General features: G+C 36.2%; 1 protein-coding gene across 1 annotated transcript; it reads left to right on the top strand.

Annotated features, from left to right (window-relative positions):
* Positions 1-254: 254 nt before the first annotated feature.
* Positions 255-8,614, top strand: kat7b (K(lysine) acetyltransferase 7b). Its single transcript, XM_030121990.1, has 14 exons — positions 255-437; positions 1,141-1,291; positions 1,386-1,634; positions 1,764-1,846; positions 2,061-2,144; positions 2,265-2,363; positions 2,493-2,603; positions 2,739-2,930; positions 4,650-4,739; positions 4,854-4,994; positions 5,082-5,175; positions 5,633-5,779; positions 6,454-6,560; positions 7,574-8,614. Exons 1-14 carry the CDS (start codon positions 420-422, stop codon positions 7,673-7,675), a joined length of 1,668 nt encoding a protein of 555 aa, XP_029977850.1. The 5' UTR covers positions 255-419; the 3' UTR covers positions 7,676-8,614.
* The last annotated feature ends 12,593 nt before the right edge of the window (positions 8,615-21,207 follow it).

The raw sequence follows: 21,207 nt of genomic DNA, 5'->3' as shown, positions 1-21,207 counted from the left end.
ACATATAATCTTTACATAAACTAATGTATTATTTCTGCTTGTATATTTTGTCGCCTGGCTGTGTTCTGTTATGTTCTGTTCATGTTGTATTAATGTTTTTTTGTATTCTTTATGCCCCCATTGTATTCTATATAACAGAAAATAAATACATAAGTTAATTTTTTTTTTAAAAGTCTGTCGCCCCCTGGTGGTGACCGGATGTCTTTAACAGGTTGACTTTTTCTACCGGAAATGCAATACTCCATTCTGTCTGTGCGGAGAATGTGGCGCGAGAGACTCCGGCTACCCGGGTATACCCAAGAACTTCTGTGAAAAAAGATCAATAAATAGTTTCCTTTCCTCCATTTTCTTTGAAAGTTAGGGGTATATTGTCATTCGTGACTCGAATCGCACAGGGATTAACGCTAATCACGAAGAACATGCCACGTAGACGACAGGTAAGAAATGTAGGTCGCACAACATAGAGGGTATCGTTAGCTAAATTAGCACCAGTATGTTCCATTATCTCCCCAGTTCACAAAATATTCCACCAAATTTCATTGCATATTCTTCATTTTAACACAACCAAACCGTGACTGCTCAAAATGACGTAGGCCATAGTCGATTAACACTAGATATATTCAGAAGTTAGCATAGCAGGGCAGATTACAATGGCTAGCTGGTGCTGTATTCATGGATATGTTGATTTATACAAAATATAAATAGCTATTTATCATTAAACATCACGAGGCAAGATGTGAATTTTTCCAAATTTATGTTGCGATCTTCATAGTCGATTGAGAAGACTAGTCAGCTGGTCTCTAAAATCCGTGAGTTCCACCTGAGCTAATTGGTTGCTAATTTAGCATACATCTAACAGTAGCTTAGCTCCTTTTTGACGTTAAGGAATCTGTGTACATTTGCAACCTAAGAACTTGGCATGTGGCTCTTTGAGAAATACTAAACGCTAGAGTTCTGTATATTGTGGTTTGTTTTGTCACATAGTTTTGTAGCCCATTTACCCAAACTGAGACTGTCAGTTGCCTCTCAGTGAGCTGGTTAAAAATAACTTATTCTATCACAGCTTGTAATTTTTTGCCTAGTAGTAAGGACTTTGTAAAGAATGCCTTTGATCCAGGTTTTTTTTTTTAAATTTAATAGAGACATATGCCTGGAAGTGGCTCAGATGGAACAGAAGACTCTGACTCCTCTGCTGAAAGAGAACAAACCAATAGTTCAGAAAGTGATGGGAATGTGCCCAAGAGACAGCGCCTTACCAGAGCCTCCACTCGCCTCAGCCAGAGCTCTCAGGGTGAGCAAACTCTTGAATTAAATGCAACATGAGTCTCTGTGCTGCAGTGTTTCTGGTGGTAGGTCAAAGTTGTGGTTTGACTCTTTTACTCCAGATACTCCAGACTTGAAGCGAGCCGCTGATCACGATGAGTCTCCACCACTGACGCCCACAGGGAATGCCCCATCTTCTGAATCGGAGCTGGACATTTCTAGCCCCAATGCTTCTCATGATGAGAGCCAGGCCAAAGACCAAGCCAACCGAGACTCAGATAAGGACCTTTCCCATAGACCCAAGCGCCGCCGCTGTCATGAGACATACAACTTTAACATGAAGTGCCCCACTCCAGGGTGCAATTCACTGGGTAAAATCCTTTTCTACTCTTGATTTAAACTGGACTACTGAACTGGAGTCTTGTTCAGCATCTACACTGGCATCATTTGATCATGAGCTTGTTTTTTTTTTTGTTGTTTATTTTTTTTGCTTTGCACAGGTCATCTCACAGGGAAACATGAACGTCATTTTGCTGTATCAGGTTGCCCTCTGTACCACAATCTTTCTGCTGATGAGTGTAAAGTAAGTAGTGAAAAAAATGTAGGTAGTTTTCTCTTTCCGTGCAATTGTTAATATTATACTTGTTGTTTTCAGTTGTTTACTTAGCAGTATCTGCCGTGATCCTGCTAATGGTCATTATCTCCTACAAATAAGCAGAAAAATATACGGAGCTGAAACAGAACTGAAGACTTTGACCACTGAGCTGACAACCTCCCCATCAACTCTTTATTTTCAGGTGAAAGCCATCAGTCGTGAGAAGCAGGAAGAGGAGGTGAAGGGACAGGAAGAAAGCAACTCACGCCATGCCACCCGTCACCAGGTAGTTTTTATTTTTTTATATTTATGACTGACATTCAAGTACTTTCATTTAATCTCTGACAGGAAGTCTATGAAATGTATGTTGCCATTTATGGTTTATTTGTTTTCCTTAATTTTTCAGACACCAACATCCAAACAGAGCCGGTACAAAGAGCAGGTGGCTGAGATGAGGAAAGGGCGAAACTCTAGCCTGCAGAAGGAGCAGAAAGAAAAGCACATGGTACATTGTTACCATCATAACACAGTTATTCAGTTGAAGCTTTCCATGTTGATTCTCATTATGTGTCACTGTTAAACCTGGTACTATTTATGTTGTGTCTCATGTTTCATCTCCCTGTCTGATCCACAGGAGCATCGACAGACACATGGAAACACCAGAGAGCCGCTGCTAGAAAACATTACCAGTGAATATGACCTGGAGCTTTTCAGGAAAGCCCAGGCTCGAGCTTCTGAAGATCTGGTAATGGACTCTTCTGATATCTCAATCAGTGTCACACTTACTTTTGGATGGTAATTGTTGCTTCCCATTCTGTGTAGATACCATTTTCTACAAATACCAATAGTAACTCGGTGCTTTCCTATCTTTCTTCTGCAGGAGAAGCTTCGCATTCAGGGTCAGATCACAGAGGGCAGTAACATGATCAAGACCATCCTGTTTGGTCGCTATGAGCTGGACACCTGGTACCACTCGCCTTATCCTGAGGAGTATGCACGTCTGGGGCGCCTCTATGTCTGTGAATTCTGCCTCAAGTACATGAAGAGCCAAACAATACTCAGGCGACACATGGTGAGAGTCAGAGTGTCATGTCAAGGCCTATGACCACAAACACAGATCATTAATGTATAAAATGATTTAGTAACTGCATCCAAAACTTTTACATAATCACTTGAGTGACATTTTAGGCATTTTTTGTTTAAAGTTTGCAGAAAAACCAGAGAAATATGTGTGATGTAACATAAATAAAGGTTAGTGCAGAAACATATGCTAAATGCTAAAATTGACAAAATACCATATAAATGCATACAATTCTGAAAGATCAGGATCATATTCATCAAAGGGAGTCAGAACAGATTAAGGTGAGGAGAAATAATTATAATAGAGGTAGCTGTCATGTTTAACTCATGGAGGAATCTGAGTTATGTGATGTAAACTGAAGACATGAGCAAGTGAGTGTAGCTTAAGCTAAGGCTGTTTTCTCTGTGCAACCTCTGTGTCCTTGTTGCATATTACTCAACTTCAGAACAACATGTGATAGTTACTCATAAAGATATGATACTGTGATATATGCTGTACATACTGTAACAAAGGAGAAATGTTTTATGTAAAATGCTGAATTCCATTGCATGAAAACATCATAAGCATCAATTGTGAGAAAGAAATTAGCAATTTAGTAGATTTATAAAATGTTGAGTTGTATACAGCTCTGTTTGTTAAAACGGCAACATTTGTATTTTCTTTTTAACCCTCAGAGCTCCAAGAGTATTCTCTTGATTTTTACAGACTTTCTCAAATCCACCTTTTTAAGGTATTTGCACATCAAACTTTAACCAAGTGTTGTATATCAAAATGTTCAGGACAGTCTCAGCTTTATGTAAACTGAGGACTTTTATAGAGGGATAATTCAGCCTGAATTCTGAAAGCTGGAAGTCAAATTTGTGAAAATGTTCAAATCTCTTGTGAAAAGACAGTCTCACATGTAGACGAAGTGTTTTGGTGCTTGAAATTAAATTGCTTTTTCGATAGATTTACAGGATTTCTCACCTCTCTCCCCATACCTCTCCAGCTAAAACTATAATAGGGAGGGCTATAGGGATTCCAAAGTGCCCATTGATTGGTAAAAGTTGAGGGACGCGGGATTCAGCTGATTATGTTGCATAAGTTGAGGGGCAAAGGACCGATCCAGTTTCTTACAGTCAGAGCTGAAGACGTGCACATTGCTCTGTGATTGACTGTGAATCTCAACACATCAATGGAGTGTGTATCAAAAAGATAAGATTATTCGTTCACAGAAGTATTTGAACCATTTTTATTATGGCGTAAAATAACAAAAATATTAATAAAATAGCGAAAACGTCATGAAAACATGCCAGTGTGTGTGCTGTGCTTAGAGGGTTTTTAAATCTATCATATCTCTGGTTTTGAGGATGAAAAAAATGCATTTTGTAAAGCCTGAAGATGTGACCTTTAAACACACACCGCCAGGATGTTCATATAATGAGTTGTATATTATTCCCACAGCAATTTACCAAGGGTGTGTCTGAGTGGCAAGGATTAACTTAAAATATTTTGTGACTCCATTTTAGTCTCTCTGTGCAAGCAATGAAAAATGAACTGAACTTTAAGACTTAATTTTGCATTTGGTTGTTTATTGTTTGTTTGTTTGTTTTGTCTCCCTCACATATACATAAAATCCAACCAGTGACTGATACTGTAAGTGTAAAGCTCCCTGTTTTTGCATCATACACTGAGGTATGAGCAGTAACAGTGGTGTGACTGTGTTTTCAGGCCAAGTGTGTGTGGAAGCATCCTCCCGGTGATGAGGTCTACAGAAAAGGGTCCATATCTGTCTTTGAAGTTGATGGAAAGAAGAATAAAGTAAGAGTTTTGTGTCTTATTATTGTTATTATTATTTGGTACTTTCACTAACAGTTTGGGGAAACTGCAGAGTTTTATGTGATTCAGGTTGATGAAGTACTTTTTAATCCCTAGATCTACTGCCAGAACCTGTGTTTACTTGCCAAGCTCTTCTTGGACCACAAAACGCTGTACTACGACGTGGAGCCTTTTCTCTTCTACGTCATGACTGAGGCTGACAACACTGGCTGCCATTTAGTGGGATACTTTTCCAAGGTAAACAAAACACAAACATATATTAATGTGTATCCTCATAAAATTATGTCGAGAAGCAGCTAAAATGTGGTTCCTTTTTATTTGTAGGAAAAGAACTCCTTCCTCAACTACAATGTGTCCTGTATCTTGACAATGCCACAATACATGAGGCAGGGCTTTGGAAAAATGCTCATCGACTTCAGTATGTACATGTATTTATTTCATTTAGACAGTTTCTTACACGGCAGCATTAAATGAGACTGTTCTATGGTACAATAAATCACTAAACAGCCTCTTACAATTTAAGCTTTCATGAATCACATAATACATTTCTAAAAAAAAAAAGAAAATAAATAAATATGATATAATATTTTTATAGATGGATATAGATATCCCCTTTATATAATCTTTTATTCTATTTTTGAATAAAAAGTGAGATAAGATCCACACAACCTGTGAGCTCCCAAGGAGATGTTTATTCACCACACATCTCCCTGGGAGCTCACAGTTTGTGTGGATCTTATCTCATTTTTTATTCATTGGTCTTTTGGATCCTGTACAACTTTTAGTAACTGGATATGTGTGTCATTTCCTCTTTCTATGGATTATTGTATTTTTGGCCTTGAATATAATATTATTTTGCTGTGTGCTTTTATCAGGCTACCTGCTGTCCAAAGTGGAGGAGAAGGTGGGTTCACCAGAGAGGCCTCTGTCTGACCTGGGCCTCATCAGCTACCGGAGCTATTGGAAGGAAGTCCTACTCAGATACATGTATAACTTCCAAGGAAAGGAAATCTCCATTAAAGGTGAGTTAAAACACAAATAGACGTATAGGCTGACAACTTTTCTAGAAAGACTTCCCACAATGCATTGTGTTGTTTAGTATATGCTTTGTAAAAACGCTTCCCACTGATAATTTCTTTGGATAGCCTTAAGCTGAAGTTTCAGCACATATTTGCCGTGACATATTTGTGAAAGTCTAATGTGGGTCACAACATTTTTTTTTTTTTTTTGGATACATAATGTTACCAAACCTAGACCTGACCAGCTAAATCAACCCCAGATCATAACACTGACCCCACAGGCTTGTACTATAGGCGCTAGGCATGACTTCACCCTCCTCTCCTCTCACCCTGATGCACCCATCAGTCTGGGACAGGGGCATTCTGGAATCATCAGACCAGATGACCTTTTTGCATTGAAACACAGTCCAGTCTTTATGATTTCTGTTAAACTGGTGGTTGATTAAGAAATGAGAAACTACTCACTGCAGCAGTTAAAGAACTTGTAGATGGAACATGTTTAATCACTGCAGTAACTATCCAATGGAAGGATCTGAAATATTTGATTTGTTAGATGAGGACATGTTCTGGTAGAGTTGTTTATTAACAGAACATGTACGCCTGTATAAAACATTTACTATTGGTTTGTTCATTCATTTATTCATTCATTCATTTTCCAAATATGTTTTGATGCACAGAGATCAGTCAGGAAACTGCTGTCAACCCAGTGGACATCGTGAGTACCCTTCAGTCTCTTCAGATGCTCAAGTACTGGAAGGGAAAGCACTTGGTGTTAAAGCGACAGGTAAGCTGACTCTGTTTTGACTTTATTCTGAGTTATTTCTGTCTTACTAAGAGCTGGGTTCTGAACTTTCACTTATGTTATGTTTGGAAACTATCAAAAAAGTCCTATTGTTTGATACCACCTTCCATAAATGACACCAGGTTTAGTGAATACAGTTTTCACACATGGCTTTTGTACAACTTTATTGATGTTACTATGTTGACAGACAGCGTCAAGTCATGATAAATGGCTTGAGTTCATGTTTAAAGCTGGTGTGTGTTGAAGAATGCCCCATGGGACTGTTGTAAGGTGTTGATTGCACATAAATAAATGTAACAATACTATTCTCTTTTCTGTGAACGTTATGCCACTACTAGTCTGATCGTAGTTTAATTATGCACATATACCTTATGACGAAGAAAATCCATTTATTGACAGAATTTTGGAACATATAAAACATTTCTGTTTGTTGGTTTCACATCAAACATGGCAGATAAGGCATGACTTAAACACACAAACCCTGTACAAAAATAAAGCATACTATGGACAAAAAAGGTCCTATTAATAGTAAATTGGCCAGATATGTGATGTATATTATTTCTGTTAGTGTCACCAAACAGTTTTTATACAAGTGAATGCTCATTATTATCATAACTAGGTCCAATATTCATGGTTATATGTAAAAAAAAAAAAAAAGTCACAATACGGTCACGGGGTAATTGTGACCAACCTAGTAATGGTGCTGAAACGTAAAATTAAACACACAAGTTACAGCAAATTGTGGTAAATAGATTTGTATTTTGTGTAAAATGCCAGCGAGCTGAAAATAAAAAACAAAAGGCATGTAATTTTCTTAGTCTTATAGTTGGAAAAGTGGTTGAGAGAAGTATTATTTGGGAGCTGGTGTCAAAACCAGGGCCCCTGAAGCGCCATTAGAGACAGTTTACATCTGGATCATAACTACATGACACTGCTTTTACACTTGAATTTAATCTTTGCTTTACGGCCCCCTCTGCCCCTCCCATTTCTCCTAGGATCTGATCGATGAGTGGAAAGCAAAGGAGATCAAGCGAGGCAATAGTAACAAAACCATTGATCCGACTTCACTAAAATGGACCCCACCCAAGGGGACATAAGCACTAAGATCTCAGGCTGCTGAATAAACTCACCTTTAGCCTCACTAGCCACAAGTAGCCTCGACCTGCTAACTGTCAGTAAAGATCAGTGTTGTTTCTTTCATGCTTTTCCTCTGCTTATTTTTGTCATGGAACTTTTTTTTTTTTTTACTTTTATTTTTTACTTTCAGCTTATGTCATCAGTCCCATACGTTCCAAAATGAAAGATTGTTCTCAAAACATTGTCAAAAAACAAACTGTAGAGAATGTCTTTGTTGTATTTGTTTTAATATAACCTACATCTACCAAGCTTTGAATGTTGATGATAAATGGTCTAGTGTGGTGGATATTAATGAATGTTTTGCTTTGCAAAAAATAATAACATACCTACATTTGGCAGCATTGACAGGCTGTTATAATTCTTTCCAGAATTTGTGCATTTTGATGATGGTAGTAGTTTTTGTTTGAAGTTAATACACTATAAGCATGAACAGGAGTGTATTTTGACTAGTATGATGTATGGTTACATTCTTTGGTGTAAAATTGTATAGATGATAATAATGTGTGCTTCTTTTTCTGGCTCCATCAATACATGATTTGAATCCATTCCTCTTGTGAGCCTGCCAAATGAAGAAATGAAACATTTGTTTATTTTTTAATCTTTTCATCAATGGAAATAATCATGACCAAACCACTGAAAGAATGCACATGGAAATAAGAGAAAACCCTCAGGTTTTTATATACGACTCATCATAATCCTACCTTCCTCGTGTGATTTCTCCAGAACATCAAACGCAGTGGTCGTCACAGATGGATATATTCTGGATAAAGATTCTGTAATAAACACAAACATTTTAAAATCAGTATTTTAATGGGACTGCCATGTATTTTTAGTCATGGATGTTAGTTACGTATTTGCAATTTGGTATTTTTCATATCAATAAAGCTGCCTTGATAGTTTGTGTCTGATGTTTGCACTTACCACCACTGGAAATGCTCCTTCCCATCAGACCCACAAACGTATCACCTTTGTTTCCTGCGAAGGGGAGAAAATCATTACATTTTCATTTGTGCCTGTTTCTGTCAGAAAAGACAAAAAATGTGTGGATTTGTTGGTGTAAATAGTCATCACAGATAGAGGATATATTAAAAAAAAACTTACGTCTATTTACTTTGAAGGGCTTCTTAAGACCTATGAAGAAACATATCACAACTATAAGCACAAAAAATTAAAAGTATGGACATAAAAAGCAAATGTTAAAGTGGAAACCTGAACGTTTGCCCATGAGTCCGTAGAAGCGAAGGGCTTTAGATCTCTTCATCAGAGTGTCCACAGCATCTGTCAAACCTCTGTCTAATAACTCATCCTGTCAGGAATGAAAATGAAGGAAAGACTGTTAGAAATATTTCCTCATATAAGTAGAAGTTGCCACTATTTTCTTGATGAAATCCAGTCGTCTGTACACTGTCGTTGCAGTGTTTGTGTAAATCCTCACCTGTGAGTCCTTTGACAGTCCTTTGTCCTCTTCCACCCTGGACCACAGTCCCTCAGAGGTTTTCACCAGAGCACAAAAAGTCACCGCAACAAGCTGGAGTTTCCACTGATCCATTTCTTAGTCACAGAGAAAACGCACAGTTTTGTTTTCCTATATTCAACAAATATATTCTGTTTAAACGGAGAAAAACTGATGTGGCGCAGCTGCCGTCCAGTGTTATTCTGTCTTTCCCAACAGTATCTGAGATGCATTTATACCCATGTACCCAGTGGTGCCAGACCCCTCCCCCAAAATAGGGTTAACACACTTGCCTCTGTGCATTTATCATATTACATAACATTTATGTGGTTTATCTCTCCAGTTTAGTCTTTTTTAAAAATCCATTACAGTTTAAATATACAGAAATAATACGTATAATAATAATGATAATGATGAACTTAATTTTGAACATAAGTAGGAATAACATAGAAAGGTGAACAAAAGGCAAACAAATTACAATTTTAAACAGAACACTCCAGAATATTAAAGGCAATAAGTTAACCAAAAAAAGTCACACAATGTCCAACTATTTCATTATGGATCTTTAACAACATTTTATGTCCGAAATGGAGTAACTTACCCCAATTTTATATGAATAATATATACAGTCCATTAAAAAGAATAGGTCAGATATTAAATTATTGAAAAAGAAAACAAATTAAAACATACAATCAATAACTATTTCTGTTACATTCCCATTCATTATTATATACGAACAAAATATGGTTTTTAAACATCTTCTTAAATCTTGGGATGTTTTCACACTGTTTGATAGTTTGTTCCATTCTATTCCACAAAACCACTCCACAATATGAAATGCACATTTTTGCATATTTTTATTATTCATTCTAGCAAAATGTTTCATATTTAGTTTCTCTCTATAGTCAATAAATATAAATAATCTGAACATACTAGAGTTGAAGAGATTATTATTAAAGTCCCCCTGACCCAATAATATTAAAGCTTAAATATTTACATTTGAGGCGGTCACCTTTCATTCCCACTTTTATTAGACGCCTGGATTCGCATTGGTCTAAACATACTGTGGCGCTGCTCTACTGTAACCTTGTGATGTGCACACGGTTCTTTGATATGACAGAGGAGGAGGGCAGGACAGCAGACGCACCGGCCTTTGAGTCACACTTTCCAAATAAAACCATCTGCTTTGAAGCTAATGTTTTATTGGTTAGCCAGTTGACTTCTTTTATAAACCAGGACAATACTAATGTGACCTTTAGGGTCAACGGAGCTACATACGATACAGTATGAATGTTTACTTGTAACACACATGAGCAGAAGTCAAGCAGAACATTATGAAGAAATGACCCCTGGAGTGTTGTTGAATATGTATGAAACTGGACAACATGACGTATACTGACACAGTCGGATTATTTGTCACTTTTGTGATTCAGTCAGTAGAATTGATTATTTTCCATGTCCTGACATAATTACCCTGTTATTAAACCCTTTCTTGATCTTTACTTACTTAGTCATTTAAATGCTCTGTTTTAATGAAAGGTGAGCTATTTTTCCAACACTCTGGTTATAGAAATTTCTGGAGAGGCAATTACTTGACAATCTGTGCGCTGTAAGGACGCCCACTCCAAACAAAGCTGATACACACATCAAATGCTTTGATCCGTGCACAGGTGCTTCTAAAAAGCAAGAAAAGCTCGTGACAATTAGGCCTGAAAGGCAATTACACCTGAACAGCCCTCATGTGCACATTGTCTAAGCCACCACTAACGTGGAGAGCTGAATCAAAAGAAATCACAGGCACAGCATTTACATATGAAATGGTTGAGTCACAAAGAACTCGTGTAATGACACAGGACGTTGCATTTCCATGTGATGCATGTGGGACTTTTCAGGGCTGCCAACTGTTCACTGCTGCCAATTCACTGCAGGGCTGAGTTTTATGTTTACATCATGGATTTGATGCTTTTTACACTGTCCACTTTTGCATTGGTGACATCTAGTTCATTTATTTATTTATTTATTTATTTATTTATTTATTTATTTATTTATTTATTTTTTAAACAGTCCTACTGGTAGGATCACATACATGTTACCTGGCTGATTGTAGATATACTAGTCACATGTATTACATGTATTTTTGATACAACACATGTAATACAACCATATTCCATAATTCACTTACTGAGTAAAACGGTGCCATTTAACTACAGTCACTAGTCCAGTGGTTCTCAGTCATTTTCTGTTGGCCCCTCTTTTGGAGGATGAAAAATCTCCAGGCCCCCCTCAACCCCAACATTGTAACAATGGTGCAATTATAACTTTTATTAATACTGTACCACTACTTTTTGCTTTTCCTTGAATAATTTGTTATGCAAATTAAAAATAAGATTTTTGCTTGAACAATACACAAACTCAACAAGACTGCTCCATGAGACAATATTTTTCCAAATAAAAATAAGAATTGCACAATTATTTTACAACTATGACAGTAAAGTTACTTTTTTTTAGAACAACAAACAAATTTTGGTAACAAAGATGAATATTTTTACAATATCAGTGGCTGCAATGAGCCTGTTTCCATTGCACATCTCAGAACATTAAAGTGAAAACTGTACAAACTGTGCAAAAAGAGAAACATTGCACATTTTTCTTTTCCAGTCCAATCCTTGTCCATTCTCCAAACCTCAACCCTTTGTTTAGTCTAGTGACAGATCACCATGGCAGTCGATTTGTTTATTGAACATCCCTAAAATGAGTCCAGGGTGCTCCAATGCTAAAACATTAGTTCCACCTGCTACATGTTCTAACCTGAAGAAAAAAAAAAAAAACACCCATGAGTGATCCCATGCCCCCCCTGGCAAGCCTTCACACCTGCTCCACAGTTTGAGAAACACTGCACTAATCTAAGAGTTTTTAATCTGCAGTATATTTGTACATGCAACAAACACACACCCTCTGGACTGAACCCATCAGCAGGTGAACATGCAGGAACACACCACACACTGTGGACTGGGGGCAGTGGGCTGCCATTTCAGGCCTGGGGAGCTGAGTGCTTTGCTCAATGGCACATAAGCCAAAACTTTCTCTGCCGGTCTGGAGAATTGAACCATTTACCCTTTGGCCGCAAACCACAACCTTCTAGACCACAGCTGCTTGTCAATACGAGTATATTTTGACATAAAGGTCTTCGTCACCCACCCAATACAATGCAACTCATGACTTCTGCACCTTGTTGTTAATTTGACCTTTTTTATATTCTTTATGTGTTGTGTATATTTCTTTTATCACTGGTATAGATTTGGCCTTGTGTATATTTTGATTATTTCTTTGTATTTTTTGTATAGTTTAAGCATTTTTCAGTATGGATTTTCAGTATAATTTGGTGTGATAGTTTTTTTTATATCTTACTTTATAGTTTTGTTTATTTTTTTTATTTATTTCAAATTAGCATTAAAACCAAACAACAAAAGGATTACATAAAAGAAAGTCCAACATTCAAAAAGGAGCAGGATGAAGTTTAATTTACAATCTATATCTATGCACAAAACACAAAATTGCTATACATATCAAGGATACACTGTCCATTTTGCAGCAGCATTTGACATTAAAGTAAACTCTGTCCTTTTCGTAGCAGTAATAGTGCACATATCAAAAGTAGTAAATAGTCTTACTTTTTGCACTTCAGAAATCTGCTACCAAACAGAACAGAGCTGTTGAACTTTTTTCCATTGCTCCCATACAAAAGATCAATCTATATTTTGTTCTATGTTTTTCATTCCAACTTTCATTCAAGTCACACTCAGTGGCCACTTTATTAGGTACACTTTACTAGTACAGTTGAACCCACTTTGGCCGTCAGAATTGCCTTAATTAACCAAAGCTAGGTTCATTGTGGTGCTGAACACATTTCTGAGATGTTTTGTTCATATAAACATGACGGCACCACACTGTTGCTGAGGATTTGTTGACTACATAACCATGATGCTCATCTCCAGTTCCATCACATCCAAAAGTGTTCTATTGGACTGAGGTCTGGTGACTGTGGAGGTCATTTGAGTAAAGTGATGCCACCACTTTCATGTTCAGGAAACCAGTTGGAGATGATATGAACTTTTTAACATGACATGTTGTCCTGCTGGAGGGAGTAATCAGAAAATGGGTACACTGTGGTCACAGAGGGATGGACATGGTTAGTAACAATACTTAGGTAGGCTGTTGCATTGTAACAATGCTCATCTGGTACTAAAGGGCCCAAAAGTGTGTCATGAAAAACCACCCACACCATCACAATACCATCATCAGCCTGAATCAATGAGTCAATATAAGCCAGGATGGATCCATGCATTCGTGTTGTTCACTACTATCACTTCACTTCTCTCAATGTACCCTCATACAATCACTTCCAAAAATGTGCAATAACCCTGCAAATGTGAATTACATGCAATAAGTTGTGAAATAATCTTCTGTTCTGCAATAACAATGTAATATTTATTCAATATTTATCAAAATATGAATGCACAATATTTATACAAACTAGAGTTCATAGATATACATACTGTTTCATAGGCAATACATACTAGGCCTGTAACGGTACACGTACTAAACCGAACCGTTTCGGTACACACCTGTTCGGTTCGGTGCACAGCTGGACCGAAACGGCACAGTATGATGAGAAAAAGAAAAAGGAACGAAAGGTGTCGTTCGATGCGGAACTTTAAATCCGCGCAAGTTCCACACGGACATATGAAACTAGTGCTCAATGACTCGAAAATATGAAATAGCTGCTGCCGTAAGGTTAAAAAAAAAAACAACAAATATGTTGTCAACCTGAAGAGAAGAGACTGAAGACCCTCCACCATCATTATAGTCCTGTTTGGGATCAGTACGGGTTCAGGTGAAAGACAACAACGAGGAAAGAGACGTTAATAAGATGGACGTTGTTTGGCCCCTAGGAACTACGGTAGTTCTAAAACACTGACACTAGTTCTCTCTCTCTCTCTCTCTCTCTCTCTCTCTCATTCACACACACACACACACACACACCTACACACACACACACACACACAAAGTGGCCTAAACAGTTTATCTGTCCTAAAATAAATAATTAGGTTACTTTATTTGTCAAAGTTGCTCTTCAGTTTGTTTAAACAGAATACCAGTTTGCTCTCTTGTTAATGTTGCACTTCATGTGGAAATTTTTTTTTTTTTTTTTTTTATTTTAAAGCAGAATGTGAACTGACAGAAATGTGATTAGATTTTTGTTTGTTTGTTCAAAACTCCCTTTCAGGGAAAAGTGCAATACTAATGTTTATTATACATTTAGTAATATTTTATTTATTTTATTTTCTATTTGATTTATAGCAGCAGAATTATATTATTCCTGTTGTTCTATATTCTATTGTCTCCAAAAATTGGGGGAAGAATGTTCAAAAATTCATGAATGTCTTAGACATTTTGAGGGGTTTTCTTTCTTCCCGTACCGAACAAAAAAAAAAAAAAAAAAAGAACCGTGGCTTTCAAAACCGAAAACATACCGAACCGAAAATTTTGTGTACCGTTACAGGCTTAATACATACTGTTAATATTGTGTCCATTCATATTTTATGTCTATTTAAATTTTTTTCTTCTTATCTCTAATCCTATCTTATTTTTAGTTTTTGTAATTTTTTCTTGGTAGTTCCTCAGTTCAGCTGGACTAGTTTAGTTCTTTTTTGGTCCAGCTGAACCGAAAAGAACAACCAAGAAGAACCATGACCTGGGCAAATGAGAACCTACACAGACTTTCTGTTATTTTATCCCATAAAGATCCAGTGTCACTTTTGTGGTAGTTCTCAAATGAACTTTCCTCTCTATTTAACCTTTCTTAAGTGATTTATCCCCATTTATAGTAATAATATCTCTGTATTTTTTGCACTTTTTTCAGTGTAAATCACGTATTTTCCTATGTTTAATTTACTGATCATGTAGATATTCATAAAAGCTCTGAGTAAATTTGACGGTTATTATATCAAAAATAGAGAACACTGAAGAAAAAGTAACTTTTTCAACAAATCTATCCTTAACTGAACATTAAAACACCCATCTGTAACGATTGTCAGTGATCCAACTCTATGAGTTTTACTGGTGAATCAATGTTACAGAATATGACAGTGTTTCCACGGTAACTACAGAGCCTCTGAACGTCAAAATGGGTCATACCTGATGACCATGACAAATGGCCTTTTACATCAATTATTTACATGTATTGATATGATTAGTGGATCAACAGGGATTAAACACTTTAGATCAGTAGATGGTTTAGGTTGACGGTGGATGTTTGGATCTTTATGGGTTATATTTGCTCCATTTTTGTTTCTGAAGTATTGGTGTTTTATTAATATTGGTGCACTAACTGGAGTAGCACTGCTAATTTCACTGTACACACAATAAAGGCTATTCCATTGTGTTGTATTGTATTGTATTGTATTGTATTGTATTCTATTGTATTCTATTCCTCCTGTCTTCTATTGTCCAATTTTGCTATGATGCTCTTCTCCAGACCTCGGTTGTATCCGGTGGTTCTTTCAGGGTTTTTTTTTTTTTTTTTTTTTACTGTTACCTTTCTATCAGCTCAAACTTGTGTGATCGTTCTCCTGTGACCTCTGGCATGAAAAAAGCATTTCACCCAGAGAACTGCCTCTCATCGCATATTTTCTCTTCCTTAGACTGTCCTCTTTAAACCCTTGAGACGGCAATATGTGAGAATCAGCTGTTTCTGAAATACCCACACCATACCATGTTCTAAATCACTTAAATCACCTTTCTTCATGATTCTAATGCTTAGTTTTAACCATCAGATCATTTCGACCACATTTAATCACCTAAATTCAGTGAGTTGCTGCTGTGTGATTTTCTTATTAGATATTTGGACAGATGTACCTAATAAACTGTCCGGCGAGGTTACACTGAAGGATGTTTAATCCAAATTTAACAGTAAACATCTTTGTGGACAGTTATGAGGTTTCTGCTGCCTGGTTTTTCTAGCTTCAGTTCCCAACAAAAGATGAAGTAATAGTTAAATACTTCTTGTAGTATTACTTGATGTGTTTTTAATGGATAACTGCTAATCTGTAACCTATTATATTTGACAGTGAATATGAAAAAAGAAGATGTTTTTGTAATTCCAAGGTTATTAGTTTCGTGTAAAACATTCATTAGTGTGTTTACAATTATTAATTTAACCACAATTTCAGAGTTTGGTTTATTTCTGTTACCAGTGAAATGCAGCCCAGTACACAGTCCAGATCAGGGAAATTGTACATGACAGACACAGTACGCAGTATCTGTACCTAATTTATATGTGGTCTCCACTAATGAAAACCATCATCTTTCTCCTCTCATACCCACTGAGAACAACTGTTTCCATGCACTGGTTGCTAAATGCTCTCATATTGATAATTCATCAAAAACATGGTCCTATTCCTAATCTCCTGTCAGTGTTTATGGGAACACCTGAGAGCTGCTACAGACTCATGCAGATGAATAACATGAGGCGGCGCTCCCTGAATGCAAACAAACCGAGACACGTCATTGTCAGAGCCGAGGGCCTTAATCTCCTGTTGACAGATACTGTGTTATCAGATGGTGTCGAGCCCTGCAGATGTGGTGAGTTTATTTTGGAGAACTGATATCATCACCTCCGTAGCTGGCACAGACCTGGTATCTCCACAGGATCTGGATCCATCTTAACAGTGACAAATGAGTCCATTCACAGGACTGAGGGTTTTACTACAGCTGGTCAGTCAAGTGAGCAGAAGAAAGTGACAGGAATAAATAAGCTTCATATCAAAACTCAACAGACGACTTATTACTCCATGTTAATATTAATTGATATTTTTCTGAAACAGCACACAGCACCTGAGATCAGCAAACCAGTGAAGCAAAAACAACAATTTTCTCCTATTTTAATTAGACAATTATGGAAGAAGTACTCAGATTCTTTACCTCTATTAAACACAGAAACCAGAATATGGCAGATGGAATATAGAAGGAACGACATACATCTCAATTTAAAGATGTGCTATTCATTAACCTTATAACACCAAACGTATCATATTTGATACATGAGTTTTGAAGCCTTCTACATGATCAGTGTGATATTTTTTTTTTTCTTGAAAAACCTGATGTATACAATTAGATACATGCAATACACAGATAATCCACCAGGGGAGAGGAATTCGTTCACCAGAGGCCTTTCCAGTGACATTACAAGATTGTCATTAATGAGCAGAACTTTTCCAATTTTGAAAAGGAATTACCAATTTGTTAGACATGTTTGTGTTATGTTTTTGTTTGTTCAAAAATAATAATATTTGAGCAGTGAGACCCAATGTATCAAATGTGATACAAAATTGAAACTCATACGTGGAAATTGACATTTGGAAAAAAAAAAAAAAAAATTTGGTTGTTCAGAAGGACCAAAAAAGGCTCCAGTTTCAAAGAACTGGAATTTTCTGTCAGTGATTTAATGGTTCAGGCTTTACAGGGTAAATGGTTTTGAAAACATTGGTTTGGAAAGATAGTTTTGATTAGTAGCCTAAAACTGATTTTGATTTGAATGTAAGTGAGGCCTTTATAAGCATTTAGCTTCTGCCTAAACTTACTCATTCTCAACATAATTCACAGTTGGTTGACTTAAAATTAGCCTCATTGTTTGTATTTTCTGTATTATGGATGATGACTGAATAATATAAACCAAACCAAACATATTTCTTTTCCAACGAAGTCTAATACATTTTTATTATAACTTGAGTACATGTTAAAAATGTTAACATCTATAAAAACAGAAACACCACAATATACAAATACTCCATTACAACTAAAACTTCTGGGGTCAAAGCGTTACTTCAGTAAAAATACACAGTATTTTCTAGCAGAATGTGCTTTAAACCCTCTGAGACCGAGATAATCATTTGTGGCTTAAATGGCCATTTTTCGCAGGTGTTCAACAATTTTTGAACCACATATGTTATTAAAAAGTAACAAAAAAAAAGTTCCTCAGCTTTTCAGTGACATTATGTAACTGTTATTTGTGCATGCAGAGGCTCCATAGGGAATGTGTTTAGACCCTAACATTGTTCACCACTGATTCATCAGAATTTCCTGCTCTGAGCAGCTCTAATTTGCTTCAGAAATGTAGCAAATTAGAAATGATAGTAATTTATTTGGAAGTCTAAAACACCTACTATATTAAACTTTCTGAATAATAATTACAATAAAAAAAACTCAGTATGAGTCTTGACTGAAAAAAAAAAAAATCATGTTTTGACACAATTAATATTTTTCATGAAAATTATGACCTCAATGAACTGGATAAAATTGAGATTAAGCATCTGATTCCTGATTCTGACTGATACTATAGAAATACTCTAGAAAAACTAAAAAAACTAGTACAGATCAGGACCCACAAAAACAGTTGTAGGTCTCTGAGGATTAATATAGATACATTTTTTTGTTTGTCACTAAGGAATACGTATAATTGCATTTTAATGTAGTTTCTGAATGTGGAATTGATTTTAGAGAATTTGCATCCTACTGTAGTGTGGTACAGTACTGCATCAAATCATAAAAACATATTATTTCTTTATGTAAAACTGTACAACTAAATTTAAGTATTGAACAAATGTTAGAGAGTAAAAGTACAATTTACTACTGATTGAAAATCGAAGTAGCATGAAGTAAAAATCACTGGATTTAGGAAAATGTATTCACATATAGAACTTTATATACACACACACACACACACACACATATATGTGTGTGTGTATATGTATATATATATATATATATATATATATATATATATATATATATATATATATATATATATATATATATATATATATAATTTTTTAATTTTTTAATTTTTTTTTCATAAAGAAATGTATCATTAATAACCCATAACGACCCAAGCAGCCACTGGCGACCTAAAGCATCTACTGATCTAAACTGTTTAATACTTGTTGATCCATTAACTCTATCAATACATGTAAATATTTGGTGTAAAATGCAGTTAGTCATCTTTTCATGGTCATCAGATATGACCCATTTGGATGTTCAGAGGCTCTGTAGTTATAGTTGAAACACCATCATATTTTACAATATTTATTCACCAGTAAAATCCACATGGTTTGATTAATGACAGTGGATGGCGACACTTGGTTTATGTTCAGTTAATGATAGATTTTACTGAAAAAGTCACTTTTTCTTTTGTTTTCCCTGTTTCTGATAAAATAACCTTTGAATTTACTCTGAACTTTAATAAACATCTACATGATCAGTGCATTAAATATAGGAAAATACATGATTTACACTGAAAAAACTCAAAATAAAGAGGATAATATTGCAGTAAATGTTGATAAATCACTTAAGAAAGGTTGAATATAGAGAAAGATTTATCTGAGAATTGCCACAAAAATAGCACTGGGTCTTTATGGGTTAAATTACGCTGACTTTGAAATATATTTCTGTTTTATTTGTGGTTTTGCTGAAACCCTGTGTTCCAGTACTGACTTTATCCAGGAGGTGGCAGTGTTCTCTAACAGATGATTTCCCAACACACAGCTCTCCATTGCCACGGCCACTCATCCCAAAACATTATTATCCCACTGGAAATATCTCAGAAAGACATGTAGGTCATCATGATTAATTCCTCTTGTTCTACTTTTTTTTTTTTTTTTTTTTTTTTAATGCAATAGTGACATAATTTGCCACACACTGTAATTTCTTTTTGTGGTTCATTTGTGTTTAGTTGTAAGATTTAAAAGGAAAACATACAGTTGTAAGTATTGTTTTTACAACTACAGAGACATTTGCACACACTGAACAGCCATAAATATTTCTCAATGAAACATGTATAGTCTCTATAGTGGTATTGTTTTGGTTTGGTTTGGGGTTTTTTTTTTCTTCTATTTTTTAAAGTATTTTCATGTAGCCATGACCATATAAACAAACTGACTGACACAATTACATAAGTTCAATGATAATAATCTCATAACTTTACATACAATGAGCTATTATGCTAATTGGTTTATTCCCACAGGTGAACAAGGACAAGGTAATCTAAGGTATCAACAGATCCCTAACAATTGAAAATAAAAAAAAAAGAAAAGTTTTGTGTGTATCAGCCTTAGTATGGCGACTCTTAATGGTTTTTAGGTATCTGACTAGAATAGATCAGACATTGTATGATAAAGAGTCGGTCCATACAATGGTAGGCGGAACAACCTCGTGTGCATGTAACTATAAATTATCTCCGGAGTATTCACTGTTGCACTTAGCTTGAATGTCTAACTCTCTTGTTCCCCAAGTTGTTTTTCTCGTTTAGTGCCCTGTGGCGCTTTAGTGTGGTTTCTACAGAAAGGCATAAATTTGGCTTTTCAAGGCTCTCTGAGAATGAAATACCACTGTCTGCCTTTGCTTGCTGGCTCAGTCTAGGGGCTTCAGGCTGGTACTGTGGTGGTTCTCTGTGTACCCACCACTGTGAGACTGACTGGTGTCATGGGATTGGCTGCATTAGTTGTGAATCATGGCCAGTATGTGTGTGTTTTTTTGCTTTTGTGTGAATCTACTTCACTAGTAGACATCAGAGTTTGAATGTTGACTTTCCTTTGAGGAAATGCAGGTGCTTTGCTATGCTCCAGAGCAGAATTTTACACAACTATGACACTGAGCGGACTCCAGTGTAAACACACCGTGAAGAACACATGTCATCACCGATACAAGATAAAGGCATTCTCCCCCGCCAGCACACTCAGACGTCGGCAGGATGTGTGTGGATGTCATATCGCAGTGGTCACGCTTTTCTGGAGGTGATGTCAGGTGGCGGAGGTTCATGAGAGTCGAACGGCAGCAAACTGAGTCAATGGGCCTGTGTTAAAAGCAGCTGATTCTTAGCTTTGAAGTCATTTAGATGTGTGGGTTTGTGTTTCAGAGTTACCTCATGATTTTAAAACGTGGAGCAAAACACTAAGGCTTCCTTTGTACCTATACAGTTTTAGC

This window comes from Sphaeramia orbicularis, chromosome 19 (assembly GCF_902148855.1).
Source record: "Sphaeramia orbicularis chromosome 19, fSphaOr1.1, whole genome shotgun sequence".
Classification (NCBI taxonomy): domain Eukaryota; kingdom Metazoa; phylum Chordata; class Actinopteri; order Kurtiformes; family Apogonidae; genus Sphaeramia; species Sphaeramia orbicularis.
Note: the sequence above shows the minus strand (reverse complement) of the source record. Positions and strands in the feature narration are given on the sequence as shown.

Excerpts from the sequence above, each read along its gene's own strand:
- kat7b (XM_030121990.1), top strand. Across the intron at positions 2,145-2,264 it reads GCCATGCCACCCGTCACCAG|ACACCAACATCCAAACAGAG; the intron begins GTAGTTTTTATT and ends TTAATTTTTCAG. Across the intron at positions 4,740-4,853 it reads TTGATGGAAAGAAGAATAAA|ATCTACTGCCAGAACCTGTG; the intron begins GTAAGAGTTTTG and ends TTTAATCCCTAG.